The 14056-nt window shown below is 66.2% G+C and overlaps 1 protein-coding gene across 1 annotated transcript; it reads left to right on the top strand.

Moving 5' to 3' along the window:
• Positions 1-371: 371 nt before the first annotated feature.
• RASAL3 (RAS protein activator like 3) lies at positions 372-13846 on the top strand. The gene is made up of 18 exons (XM_086871296.1): positions 372-843; positions 2696-2802; positions 3003-3084; positions 3198-3259; positions 3369-3457; positions 4014-4137; positions 4720-4818; positions 5172-5711; positions 6725-6869; positions 7299-7443; positions 8600-8836; positions 9522-9723; positions 10057-10160; positions 10622-10970; positions 11490-11609; positions 12605-12774; positions 13441-13516; positions 13660-13846. The coding sequence occupies exons 1-18, from the start codon at positions 372-374 to the stop codon at positions 13780-13782; spliced, it is 3246 nt and encodes a 1081-aa protein (XP_086727422.1). The 3' UTR covers positions 13783-13846.
• The last annotated feature ends 210 nt before the right edge of the window (positions 13847-14056 follow it).

Raw genomic sequence — 14056 nt, 5'->3', positions numbered from 1 at the left:
ACCCCAAAACTCCCCCAAAACTCCCCCGAGCCCCCCAAATCCCCTCTCCCCCACCCCCCAACCCCCCCAAACCCCCCCCAAATCCCCCCAAAACCCCCCCAAACCCCCCCAAATCCCCTCTCCCCACCCCAAACCCCCCCAAATCCCCTCTCCCCCCCCCAAACCCCCCCAAACCCCCCCAAACCCCCCCAAATCCCCTCTCCCCACCCCCCAACCCCCCCAAATCCCCTCTCCCCACCCCAAAACCCCCCCAAACCCCCCCAAATCCCCCCAAATTCCCTCTCCCCCACCCCAAATCCCCCCCAAACCCCCCCAAATCCCCCCCAAATCCCCCCCAAACCCCCCCAAACCCCCTCTCCCCTCCCCCACAGATGGATCTCGACGCCCCCCCCGCCCCCCCCGAGCCCCCCGCCCTCCTCCGGAGCTACCGGTGGCTGACGGCGACCCCCGGGGGGGACCCCGAAAAATCCCCGGGGAGCCGCCGCTGGGGCTGGAAACGCTCCTACAGCCACCCCGACAGCGACAGGGGCGGCGACACAGGTGGCGACAGAGGTGGCGACAGAGGTGGCGACAGGGGTGGCGACAGAAGTGTCCCCAAGGCCACCGCGCGGAGGTCGCTGTTCCAAAGGGCGTTTTCCGCCCCCTCCAAGGCTCCCAAATTTTTGGGGGACCCCAAGGGACAGGAGGGGACATCGGGGGACCCCAGGGGACAGGAGGGGACAGCGGGGGACCCCAGGGGACAGGAGGGGACCCCCCTGCAGCGGTACCTGCGCTCCGTGGGCAGGAGGAGGGGACGCGGTGACAGCGGAGCCCGAGCCGAGCTGGGGGGGCTCGATGGGGCAGGTGAGGGGGGAGAGGGGATTTTGGGGTGGGGGGCGAGGGGGTTTGGGGTTTTGGGGTGGGGGGCGAGGGGATTGGGGTGGGGGGAGATGTGTTTTGGGGTGGGGGGCGAGGGGGTTTGGGGTTTTGGGGTGGGGGAGATGGATTTTGGGGGGATTGGGGTGGAGGGCAAGGGGGTTTGGGGGTTTGGGGTATGGGGAGAGGGGATTGGGGTGGGGGAGATGGATTTTGGGGTGGGGGGAGATGAATTTTGGGGGGTTTGGGGTGCGGGGAGAGGGGTTTTGGGGTGATTGTGAGGGGGGAGAGGGGATTGGGGTGGGGGGCGAGGGGGTTTGGGGTGGGGGGAGATGGATTTTGGGGTGGGAGGAGATGGGTTTTGGGGTTTTGGGGTGGGGGGCGAGGGGGTTTGGGGTGGGGGACATAGATTTTGGGGTGATTGTGAGGGGTTTTGAGGTGGGGGGAGATGGATTTTGGGGGGATTGGGGTGGGGGGCAAGGGGGTTTGGGGGTTTGGGGTGGGGGGAGAGGGGATTGGGGTGGGGGGAGATGGATTTTGGGGTGGGGGAGATGGGTTTTGGGGGTTTGGGGTGGGAGGAGATGGATTTTGGGGTGGGGGTGATGGGTTTTGGGGTGGGGGGAGATGAATTTTGGGATTTTGGGGTGGGGGGAGATGGATTTTGGGATTTTGGGGTGGGGGGAGATGGATTTTGGGGTGGGGGTGACGTTTTTGGGCTGAATTTTGGGAATGATGAATTTTTGGGGTGTGGGGTGGGACACCCTGGCCCCGCCCAGCCCCCCTGGGGTCCCCCCTGTCCCCCCCCCACCCCCCCCACCTCCCCAGGTCCCCCGGGTGTCCCCCGTGCCGGGCCGGTGGCACCGGGCCAGGCCCCGCGGCACAACCGGCACCGGGACCCGGCCAAACCGGCTCGGCACGGCCGGGGCCACCCACGGCACGGGCACCGAGCCACCCGGGCTTGTCCCCACGCGTGGCCGGCCACCGGCGCTGCCACGCCCGCCCGGGGACGCCCTGCTGGCATCGCCATGGTCGTGGGTCACTTGGTGTCACCACGTCCATGGTGGCACCTCCATGGCCATGGTGGCATCTCCATGGCAATGTGTCACCTGATGTCACCTCACTCGTGGTGGCATCTCCAGGGGTGTCTGTGGTGGCATCTCCATGGTCGTGGGTCACTTGGTGTCACCATGTCCATGGGGTCACCTCCATGGCCATGGTGGCATCTCCATGGCAATGTGTCACCTGATGTCACCTCACTCGTGGTGGCATCTCCGTGGTCATGGGTCACGTGGTGTCACCTCCATGGCAATGTGTCCCTTGGTGTCCCCTCACTCATGGTGGCATCTCCATGACCATGGTGTCACCTCAATGGCCATGGTGGCACCTCCATGGCCACGTGTCACTTGATGTCACCACGTCCACGGTGGCATCTCCATGGTCATGTGTCCCTTGGTGTCACCATGTTCATGGTGGCATCTCCATGGTCACATGTCACTTGGTGTCACCTGGTGTCACCTCACTCATGGTGTCACCTCCATGGCCAAGTGTCCCTTGGTGTCACCTCCATGGCCATGGTGGCATCTCCATGGCCACGTGTCACTTGGTGTCACCTCCATGGCCATGGTGGCACCTCCATGGCCATGGGTCACCTGGTGTCACCATGTTCATGGTGGCATGTCCATGGCCATGTGTCACCTGGTGTCACCTCCATGCTCATGGTGGCACCTCCATGGTCACGTGTCCCTTGGTGTCACCTCCATGGCCTGGCCAGGCCGCACCTCCCCCCCGTGGGGTGACAGGGCCACCGTGGCCACCCTCAGCCGCTTCTGTCCCCTCTCAGTGACGCCCCTGGGGACATCCCCGCTGCCACCCGATGTCACCGTGTGGGACGTGTCCCAGTTCTCGCTGGTGGACGGACACCTGGTGCCACTGGGCAGGGACGAGGAGGTGACCGGGGGACATCGGGGGTGTCCCCAAGGGGGTCGGGATGTCCCCTCCTGACCTCGGGGTGTCCCCAGGGGTGTCAGTGTGTCCCCAGGGGTGTCCCCAGGGTGTCCCCGGGGTGTCCCCAGGGTGTCCCCAGGGGTGTCGGGATGTCCCCAGGGTGTCCCCAGGGGTGTCCCCTCCTGACCCCGGGCTGTCCCCAGGGCTCGTGGCGGAGCAGGACCCGCACCGGGAGTGCCACCTCCGAGGCCACCAAGCTGTCCCCGACGGGCAGGAGGGACCCGGGTGAGGACGGGGGGGGTGACACTCGGGGGGTGGCACTCGGGGGGTGGCACTCGGGATGTCACTGGGGGGGTCACTGGGGGGGTCACTGGGGGTCTCTGAGTGCTCCCCCCCAGACCAGGTCGCGAGGAGCCCCGAAAATGAGACCCCCCCGAGCTCCCAGTTCAGCAACGTCAAGGTGGGACAGCCCCGTCCCTGTGTCCCCTGTGTCCCCTCCCTGTGTCCCCTCCCTGTCCCCTCTGTCCCCATCCCTGTGTCCCTGTCCCCATCCCTGTCCCTGTCCCCAGGGGCTGCTGTGGAAGAGGCTCCTCCGGGACAGGAGAAGTCGCGGTGGCACCAAAAGCGACGCGGTGGCGGCGGCCCCGGAGGGTGACAGGTAGGGGACAACACCGGGGGGGGTGGCAGTGACACTGCTGTCCCATTTTTGGGGTCCTGGTGACACTGCTGTCCCCTCAGGGTCCCCATTTGGGGTCCTGGTGACACTGCTGTCCCCATTTGGGGTCCTGGTGACACTGCTGTCCCCATTTTTGGGGTCCTGGTGACACTGCTGTCCCCCCAGGGTCCCCATTTGGGGTCCTGGTGACACTGCTGTCCCAGTTTTGGGGTCCTGGTGACACTGCTGTCCCCATTTTTGGGATCCTGGTGACACTGCTGTCCCCTCAGGGTCCCTTTTTGGGGTCCTGGTGACACTGCTGTCCCCATTTCTGGGGTCCTGGTGACACTGCTGTCCCCCCAGGGTCCCTTTCTGGGGTCCTGGTGACACTGCTGTCCCCCCAGGGTCCCTTTCTGGGGTCCTGGTGACACTGCTGTCCCCCCAGGGTCCCTTTTTGGGGTCCTGGTGACACTGCTGTCCCCATTTCTGGGGTCCTGGTGACACTGCTGTCCCCCCAGGGTCCCTTTTTGGGGTCCTGGTGACACTGCTGTCCCCCCAGGGTCCCCAGCCGCAGCGGTTCCCGCGAGTCCCTGCTGCCACCGCCCGAGCTGGACCTGACCGGGGACGACGTCACCGTGCGGCCGGTGCACGGCAGCGTGGTGGGGGAGAGGTTCTGCTTCCAGGTACGGGGTGGGGGGCTTGGGGGGCCTGGGGGGCACCCCGGGAACCCCAGAGGGGCACCCGGACCCCAAAAAAGTCACCCAGACCCCAAAAAAGGGGATCCAGACCCCAAAAAGGGGGATCCAGACCCAAAAAAATGGGACCCAGCCCCAAAAAAGGACACCTGGAGTACCCCAGGAACCCCAAAGGGGCACCCAGACCCCAAAGGGACACCTAGACCCCAAAAAAGGGGATCCAGACCCCAAAAAGGTCACCCAAACCCCAAAAAAGGACACCCAGAGCACCCCAGACCCCAAAATAGGGGACCCAGACCCCAAAAAGGGGCACCTGGAGCACCCCAGACCCCAAAAAAGGGGACCCAGACCCCAAAAAGGTGACCCAGACCCCAAAAAAGGCACCCAGAGCATCCTAAAAGGGCACCCAGGACACCCCAAACCCCAAGAAAGGACACCCGGAGCACCCCAGACCCCCAAAAAGGCCCAAAAGGACCCTTAACCAGGGACACGCCTTGTCCCCTCTGGGGTGTCCCTGTCACCCTCAGTGTCCCCTCTGGGGTGTCCCTGTCACCCCCGGTGTCCCCTCAGGTGATCACGGCCGAGGGCAGCCGCTCCTTCGGCTGCTCCTCCCTGGCCGAGCGCGACCGCTGGATCGAGGAACTGCGCCGGACAGCCCAGCCCAACAAGGTGGGACACCTGGGGACAGCTGGGGACACCTGGGGACACCTCGGGGACACCTGGGGACACCCTGGGGACACCTGGAGACACCTGGGGACACCCTGGGGACACCTGGGGACACCTGAGGACACCCTGGGGACACCTCGGGGACATCCTGTCACCCCCAGCACCCTCGTGGGGCTCCCTTGTCCTTGGGGTGGGTGGGGAAACTGAGGCACGAACTGCCCAGCACGGAGCGTCCTCAGTGTCTCTCTTGTCCCCTCTGTCCCCATTGTCCCCATTGCCCCCATTGTCCCCTCTGTCCCCATTGTCCCCACTGTCCCCAATGTCCCCTCTGTCCCCATTGTCCCCCACCCCACCAGGACAACTGCGAGCGCCTGGAGCTGGCTCTGACCCTTTGGGTCTACGAGGGCCGGGACCTCCCCGCCGGCCGCCGCCTCCGCTGCCACCTCCAGCTGGACGGCGCCGTCTTCGCCCGCACCACGGCCAAACCGCCGGGCGCCGACGGCCGGCTCTTCTGGGGCGAGCTCTTCCAGCTGGCCGCCCTGCCCCCGGCGCGCGCCCTCACCGTCGCCCTGTGCCGCGACGACCCCGCCGGCCGGCCGCTGGCCGCCGTCACCATCCCGCTGGCCGAGCTGGCGGCGGCGCCGCAGCCGCTGGAGCGCTGGTACCCCCTGAGCGGCGGCGGCGGCGGCGGCGAGCGGGCGCCGGCGGTGCGGCTGCGCGGGCGCTACCGCCAGGTGCGGGTGTTGCCCATCGTGCGCTACAAGGAGCTGGCGGAGTTCGTCACCTTCCACTACCGGGAGCTGTGCGGCCGCCTGGAGCCGGCCATCGCCGCGCGGCACAAGGAGGAGCTGGCCGGCGCCTTGGTGCGCGTCCTGCAGAGCACCGGCAAGGCCAAGGTGGGGAGGGGATGGGACGGGATGGGGGGGGTTGGGTTGGGTTGGGTTTGGTTGGGTTGGTTTGGGTTGGGTTGGGTTTGGTTGGGTTGGGTTGGTTTGGGTTGGTTTGGTTGGGTTTGGTTGGGTTGGGTTGGGTTGGTTGGGTTGGTTGGGTTTGGTTGGGTTGGGTTGGTTTGGTTGGGTTGGGTTTGGTTGGGTTGGGTTGGGTTGGGTTGGTTGGGTTGGGTTTGGTTGGTTTTGGTTGGGTTGGGTTTGGTTGGGTTGGTTTGGTTGGGTTTGGGTGGGTTGGTTTTGGTTTGGTTGGGTTTGGGTGGGTTGGGTTGGGCTGGGTTGGGTTTGGTTGGGTTGGTTTGGTTGGGTTTGGGTGGGTTGGGTTGGTTTGGTTGGGTTGGGTTGGTTGGGTTGGGTTTGGTTGGGTTGGGTTGGTTTGGTTGGGTTGGTTTGGTTGGGTTTGGTTGGGTTGGGTTTGATTGGGTTGGGTTGGTTTGGTTGGGTTGGGTTGGTTGGTTTGGTTGGGTTGGGTTTGGTTGGGTTGGTTTGGTTGGGTTGGGTTGGGTTGGGTTGGGTTGGGCTGGGTTGGGTTTGGTTGGGTTGGTTTGGTTGGGTTGGTTGGGTTGGGTTTGATTGGGTTGGGTTGGTTTGGTTGGGTTGGTTTGGTTGGGTTGGGTTTGGTTTGGTTGGGTTTGGTTTGGTTGGGTTGGGTTTGGTTTGGTTGTGTTGGGATGAATTCGGTTGGGTTTGGTTTGGTTGGGTTTGGTTTGGTTGGGTTGGGTTTGGTTGGGTTGGGTTTGGTTGGGTTGGGATGAATTTGGTTTGGTTTGGTTTGGTTGGGTTTGGTTGAGTTTGGTTTGGTTTGGTTGTGATGGACAGTCCAGAACCTTCGACGTGTCAAACACCACTCAGCAGAGGCCCAGGAGATCCACCAGCGCTTGATGGTCAAGCCATGGTGGATCACTTGGGGTCACCTGGGGGGTCCTGGGCGCCACCAACCCCTTCCCCACCCGTCCCCGCAGTCGTTCCTGATCGACCTGGGCGTGGCCGAGCTCGACCGCTTCCATGACCACGAGGCCCTGATCTTCCGCGAGAACACCTTGGCCACCAAGGCCATCGACGAGTACATGAAGCTGGTGGGGGCCAAGTACCTGCAGGACACGCTGGGTACGCCCAGGGGACACGGGGGACATCCCGGGGGGTGGCAGGGGGCAGGACACCTTGGCTGGGACCAGGCCCTGGGGGTTGTGGGACACTCCTGACCATCCATGGGGACGTGGTGGTGACCCCTCGGTCCCCTCATGGCTTGTGGGACACCTCTGACCACCCATGGGGACATGGTGGTGACCCCTCATGGCTTGTGGGACACCCCTGACCACTCACAAGGACGTGGTGTGGGTTCCTCATGTCCATCCCCACCTTGGTGACCTCTGAGTCCCCTCACGGGCTGTCCCCTGTCCCCAGGGGAGGTGGTGGTGACCCCTCATGGCTTGTGGGACACCCCTGACCACTCACAAGGACGTGGTGTGGGTTCCTCATGTCCATCCCCACCTTGGTGACCCCTTGGTCCCCTCACGGGCTGTCCCCTGTCCCCAGGGGAGGTGGTGGCCCAGCTCTGCAGCTCCAAGGAGAGCTCCGAGGTGGACCCCAGCAGGTGCTCAGGGCTGGAGCTGTCGGAGCACCAGCAGCACCTGCGGCAGCTCTGCGAGGAGACCCTGCGGCGCATCACCGACGGCTCCGAGTGAGGGACGGCCGGAGGGGACGGCCGGGGTGGCACCGGGGTCACAGCCAGAGCAGGAGAACCTGGGAGAACCCACCTGGACACGGGGGTGGCATCAGGGGACAGGACAAGTCTGGGGACAGGGATGGGGATGGACCTCAGGATGGACCTGGGGACAGGGATGGACATCAGGATGGACCTGGGGACAGGGATGGACATCAGGATGGACCTGGGGACAGGGATGGACATCAGGATGGACCCAAGGACAAGTTTGGGGACAAGGATGGACATCAGGATGGACCTGGGGACAAGTTTGGGGACAAGGATGGACATCAGGATGGACCCAAGGACAGGGATGGACATCAGGATGGACCTGGGGACAGGGATGGACATCAGGATGGACCCAAGGACAAGTTTGGGGACAAGGATGGACATCAGGATGGACCTGGGGACAAGTTTGGGGACAAGGATGGACATCAGGATGGACCCAAGGACAAATTTGGGGACAAGAATGGACATCAGGATGGACCTGGGGACAGGGATGGACATCAGGATGGACTTGGGGACAAGGATGGACATCAGGATGGACCCAAGGACAAGTTTGGGGACAAGGATGGACATCAGGATGGACCTGGGGACAAATTTGGGGACAAGGATGGACCTCAGAATGGACTTGGGGACAAGGATGGACATCAGGATGGACCCGGGGACAGGGATGGACATCAGGATGGACCCAAGGACAAATTTGGGGACAAGGATGGACATCAGGATGGACCCAAGGACAAGTTTGGGGACAAGGATGGACATCAGGATGGACCCAAGGACAAATTTGGGGACAAGAATGGACATCAGGATGGACCTGGGGACAGGGATGGACATCAGGATGGAGTTGGGGACAAGTCTGGGGACAAGGATGGACATCAGGATGGACCCAAGGACAAATCTGGGGACAAGGATGGACATCAGGATGGACTTGGGGACAAGGATGGACATCAGGATGGACCTGGGGACAAGTTTGGGGACAAGGATGGACATCAGGATGGACAAGTCAGGGGACAGGGATGAGGATGGTCACCATGGAGATGAAAACCCCCTCGGTCCCCACCCCAGCCGTGGTGCCACCACCCCAGGGTGGCACCGGCAGGTCCCCTGTCCCCATCACCTTGTCCCCGCCCAGGTCCTTCCCGGCCGAGCTGGCCGAGGTGTTCTCGGCGTGGCGCCAGGAGTGCGCGGCGCGGGCCAAGGCGGCCATCGGCCAGCGCCTGGTGTCGGCCTCGCTCTTCCTGAGGTTCCTGTGCCCGGCCATCATGTCCCCGAGCCTCTTCGGCCTGGTCCAGGAGTACCCGGCCGAGGCCACCGCCCGCACCCTCACGCTGGTGGCCAAGGTCATCCAGAACTTGGCCAACTTCACCACGTAGGTCACCGCGGGGGTGGGACGGGGACGTGGGGCAGGGGGGACATCTCGGCTGTGCTGCGTGGAGAGGCGTGGGGCAGCTGGGCTGTCCCCAGGTCCGGGTTGTCCCCAAGGTTTGGGTTGTCCCCAGGTTTGGGTTGTCCCCAAGGTCTGGGCTGTCCCCAGGTCCGGGTTGTCCCCAAGGTCTGGGCTGTCCCCAGGTCTGGGTTGTCCCCAGGGTTTGGGTTGTCCCCAAGGTTTGGGTTGTCCCCAGGTTTGGGTTGTCCCCAAGGTCTGGGCTGTCCCCAGGTCTGGGTTGTCCCCAGGGTTTGGGTTGTCCCCAGGTCTGGGTTGTCCCCAGGTCTGGGTTGTCCCCAAGGTCTGAGTTGTCCCCAAGGTCTGGGTTGTCCCCAAGTTTCGGTTGTCCCCAGGGTTTGGGTTGTCCCCAGGTCTGGGTTGTCCCCAAGGCTCCATGGGACAGTTGGCTTGGATGGTCCATGCTCCTGACCATGGTGGTCATGGTGGCCCATGTGACCATGATGATGACCCCAGACCACGACAATGACCCCAGACCGTGGTGGTGACCCCTTGACCACGACCATGACCCCAGACCATGGTGGTGACCCCAGACCATGGTGGTGACCCCAGACCATGGTGGTGACCCCTTGACCACGACCATGACCCCAGACCGTGGCGCTGACCCCAGGTTTGGCGAGAAGGAGCCCTACATGACCTTCATGAACGAGTTCCTGGAGCAGAACTGGGCCACCATGAGCGAGTTCCTGCAGGCCGTGGCCACCCCCGAGGCCAGCGCCCACATGGCCACCTACGACGGCTGCGTGGACCTGGCCCTGGAGCTCGCCACGCTCCACCTGCTGCTCTGTGACATCTTCTCCAGCCTCGAGCAGGTGCCACCACCCCCTCCTGTCCCCAGCGCCGCGCCGGCCGCCTCCTTCTCCGCCCCGGTGTCCCCGTGATGACCCCGCAATGTCCCCGTGATGACCCCGCGGTGACCCCGTGATGTCCCCACGATGTCCCCACGGTGACCCCGTGATGACCCCGCGGTGTCCCCATGATGACCCCGCGGTGACCCCGTGATGTCCCCACGGTGACCCCGTGATGACCCCGCGATGTCCCCACGATGTCCCCACGGTGACCCCGTGATGACCCCGCGGTGTCCCCATGATGTCCCCGCGATGTCCCTGTGATGTCCCCGCGGTGACCCCGTGATGACCCCTCAGGACACGCAGGAGGAGCTGGAGCCGCTGCCCACCATCCTCAGGGCCATCAGGGAGGGGACACCGGTCCCCGTGTCCGTGCGCCTCAGCTCCAGCGCCAGGAGGAGGTACTGGGGACACCTGGGGACACCTGGGGACAGCCTGGGGACACCTGGGGATACCTGGGGACACTCTGGGGACAACCTGGGGATACCTGGGGACAGCCTGGGGACAGCCGGGGACACCTGGGGACACCTGGGGACACCTGGGGACACCTGGGGACAACCTGGGGATACCTGGGGACAGCTGGGGACACTTGGGGACATCTGGGACACACCTGGGGACAGCCTGGGGATACCTGGGGACAGCCTGGGGACAGCCTGGGGACAGCCGGGGACACCTGGGGACACCTGGGGACACCTGGGGACATCTGGGGACATCTGGGGACACCTTGTCCCAGCCACACTGGGGGTGCCCCATTTCCATCCCCTGTCCCCATCCCTGTCCCTGTCCCTTGTCCCCATCCCTGTCCCCTGTCCCCATCCCCCTGTCCCTGTCCCGGTCCCTGTCCCCGTCCCTGTCCCCGCAGCCCCTCGGAGCCCCCCAGGCCGGGTTTTGTCCCCCCGCGGGAGCTGGGCAAGCACAGTCCCCTCATCAAGAGCCAGTCCCTGACCAGCGTCCGGCGCCTGCGGGGCCGCGAGGAGGGGACAGCGGCGGAGCCACCCCCGGAGCCACCCCCGGAGCCATCCCCGGTACCGGAACCGGTACCGGAACCGGCCCCGCTCCCGCCCCGGCAGCGCCGGAACGTCCAGCGGACCCAGAGCGTCCCGGCACAGGGCAAGGCCAGCCGCGCTCCGGCCACCGCGGCCACCGCCGGCCACGCGCCCGAGGGGACAGCGGGGGACGGAGCGGGGACAGCGGCGACCGGCGATGGCCCGGTGAGTCCCGGTGGCCGCCGGGGGCTGGGGGACGGCTGGGAGTGGTGGCCCGGGGGGGTTCTGGGGGTATTAACGGGGGCGGGGTGACATTAACGGGGGCGTGGTGGCATTAACCGGGGGGCGGGGTGACATTAACCGGGGGGCGTGGTGGCATTAACCTGGCTTCTGGTGACACTAACGGGGGGTCCGGTGCCATCCCCGGTGTCCCGGTGCCATCCCCGGTGTCCCGGTGCCATTCCCGGTGTCCCGATGCCATTCCCGGGACACTGACGCCTGTCCCGGTGTCACTATCGGCTGTCCCGGTGCCATCCCCGGTGCCATCCCCGTGTCCCGGTACCATTCCCGGCGTCCCGGTACCATCCCCGGTGTCCCGGTGCCATTCCCGGTGCCTTTCCCGCCTGTCCCGGTGCCATTCCCGGCTGTCCGGTGCCATTCCCGGGACACTGACGCCTGTCCCGGTGTCATTCCCGGCGTCCCGGTGCCGTTCCCGGGACACTGACGCCTGTCCCGGTGTCGCAGCCCCGGGGGAAGCTCCGCTCGTCGGCGTCGCTGCCCCGCAAGCCCTCGGTGCCGTGGCAGCGCCTGGCCGAGGACGCGGCGGCCCCGGGCGAGCTCTACGGGCTGCGGCCGCTCGAGAAGGTAACCCCGGGCCGGGGGTGGGGACAGTCCCCGGTGTCCCCATCCCGGTGTCCCCATCCCGGTGTCCCCCGCTGTCCCCCGGTGTCTCCCGGTGTCCCCCTGGCTCCCCTCGGTGTCCTCCCGGTGTCCCCAAGCCTCATCCCGGTGTCCCCAAGCTCCCGGTAACGCCCGGTGCCCCCTCTGTGACCCCATCCCGGTGTCCCCAAGTCCCCCGTGACCCCATCCCGGTGTCCCCAAACCCCATCCCGGTGTCCCCAAGCCCCCAGTACCCCCCGGTACCCCCTGGTACCCCCCGATACCCCCCGGTACCTCCCCGGTGACCCGATCCCGGTGTCCCCAATCCCCGGGTGACCCGACCCCGGTGTCCCCAGCACGGGCGGCTGCTGGAGGCGCTGCGGGAGGAGCTGGCGGAGCGGGGAGTGTCCCCAAACCCCCGGTACCCCCCGGTACCCCCCGGTACCCCCTTTGTGACCCGATCCCGGTGTCCCGGTACCCCCGGGTGACCCGATCCCGGTGTCCCCAAACCCCCGGTACCCCCCGGTACCTCCCCGGTGACCCCATCCCGGTGTCCCGGTACCCCCGGTGACCCGATCCCGGTGTCCCCAAGCCCCCGGTACCCCCCGGTACCTCCCCGGTGACCCCATCCCGATGTCCCCAAGTCCCATCTCGGTGTCCCGGTACCCCGGGTGACCCGATCCCGGTGTCCCCAGCACGGGCGGCTGCTGGAGGCGCTGCGGGAGGAGCTGGCGGAGCGGGGAGTGTCCCCAAACCCCCGGTACCCCCCGGTACCCCCCGGTACCTCCCCGGTGACCCCATCCCGGTGTCCCGGTACCCCGGGTGACCCCATCCCGGTGTCCCCAAGCCCCCGGTACCCCCCGGTACCTCCCCGGTGACCCCATCCCGGTGTCCCCAAGTCCCATCCCGGTGTCCCCAATCCCCGGTGACCCCATCCCGGTGTCCCGGTACCCCGGGTGACCCCATCCCGGTGTCCCCAGCACGGGCGGCTGCTGGAGGCGCTGCGGGAGGAGCTGGCGGAGCTGCGGGAGCGCCTGGAGCGGGCGGAGGCGCGGGCGGCTCGGGCCGAGGAGCAGCACCGGGAGCGCCTGGAGCGGCTCCGGGGGCAGCTGGACGAGGGCAACGCCCGAGCCGCCAACCTGGCGGCCAGGTGGGACCCCAAATCGGGCTGGGGGCGCCCCGAAAATGGGGGAGAGCGCCCCAAATTGGGGTGGGGGCGCCCTGAAAATGGGAGGGAACGCCCCAAATTGGGGTGGGGGCGCCCTGAAAATGGGGGGGAACGCCCCAAATTGGGGTGGGGGCGCACCTGGGGGGTCACAGAACAGGGGAACCTTAAAGGGGGTCTGGGCTGGTGGCCAGGTGGGGCTGGGGGCGCCCCAAAAATGGGAGGGAACGCCCCGAATTGGGGTGGGGGCGCACCTGGGGGGTCACAGAACAGGGGAACCTTAAAGGGGGCCTGGGCTGGAGGCCAGGTGGGGCTGGGGGAGCCCCGAAATTGGGGTGGGGGTGCCCCAAAAATGGGAGGGAACGCCCCAAATTGAGGTGGAGGCGCCCCAAAAATGGGGGAAAGCGCCCCGAAATTTGAGGTCCCAGTTTGGGGTCCCAGTTAGGGGTCCCAATTTGAGGTCCCAGTTTGGGGTCCCGATTTGGGGTCCCGGGGTCCCGATTTGGGGTCCCAATTTGAGGTCCCAGTTTGGGGTCCCGATTTGGGGTCCCAATTTGGGGTCCCGGGGTCCCGATTTGGGGTCCCAATTTGGGGTCCCAATTTGAGGTCCCGATTTGGGGTCCCAATTCGGGGTCCCACCGCCCCCCCCAGGCTGACGGCGGCCGAAGGGACCCGCAGGAAAGACCTGGAGCGGCTGAAAACCAGCGAGGAGAAGGGCCGGGAACTGGTGAGACTGGGATGGGGACAGGGGGGACACTGGGTGTCCCCGAGGTGTCCCCGAGGTGACCCCGCGGTGACCCCGCGGTGACCCCGAGGTGACCCCGCGGTGACCCCGAGGTGACCCCGCGGTGACCCCCCGTGTCCCCGCAGGAGCGGCGGCTCTCGGGGCTGGAGCGGGAGCTGCGCAGGACTTGGGGACATCCCCGCGCTGTCCCCGTGTCCCCGAGGGGCTGCGACGAGCCCGGCGACGACGCCCAGGCCACCAGCGTGTGACGCGGAATGTCGCCGGGATGTCGCGACATGTCGCCGAGGCAATAAACCGTGGCGTTGTCGCCGAGCGCGGCTCTGTCCCCGTGTCCCCACCCTGGGTCCCGACGGGTTTTGGGGGCTTCGAACCCGGTTGATTTGGGGGTGCCGGGGTTTTTGGGGTGCCAGAGGTGCCCGAGGATGGTGAAGGCGTCCCCTCAACCTCTTCAGTGTCACCCCAATGTCCTCAAGTGTCCCCCAATTGTCCCCAAAAGTCCCCAAAAGTCCCCAAAATTCCCCA

The sequence above is a fragment of the Cyanistes caeruleus genome, chromosome 35 (genome assembly GCF_971803275.1).
Source record: "Cyanistes caeruleus chromosome 35, bCyaCae1.hap1.1, whole genome shotgun sequence".
Classification (NCBI taxonomy): domain Eukaryota; kingdom Metazoa; phylum Chordata; class Aves; order Passeriformes; family Paridae; genus Cyanistes; species Cyanistes caeruleus.
The sequence above is the reverse complement of the archived record's forward strand: the minus strand, read 5'-3'. Positions and strand labels throughout refer to the sequence as shown.

Excerpts from the sequence above, each read along its gene's own strand:
- RASAL3 (XM_086871296.1), top strand. The coding sequence starts at position 372 with ATGGATCTCGACGCCCCCCCCGCCCCCCCCGAGCCCCCCGCCCTCCTC. Across the intron at positions 3,085-3,197 it reads GACGGGCAGGAGGGACCCGG|ACCAGGTCGCGAGGAGCCCC; the intron begins GTGAGGACGGGG and ends GCTCCCCCCCAG. Across the intron at positions 11,610-12,604 it reads GGCTGCGGCCGCTCGAGAAG|CACGGGCGGCTGCTGGAGGC; the intron begins GTAACCCCGGGC and ends CGGTGTCCCCAG.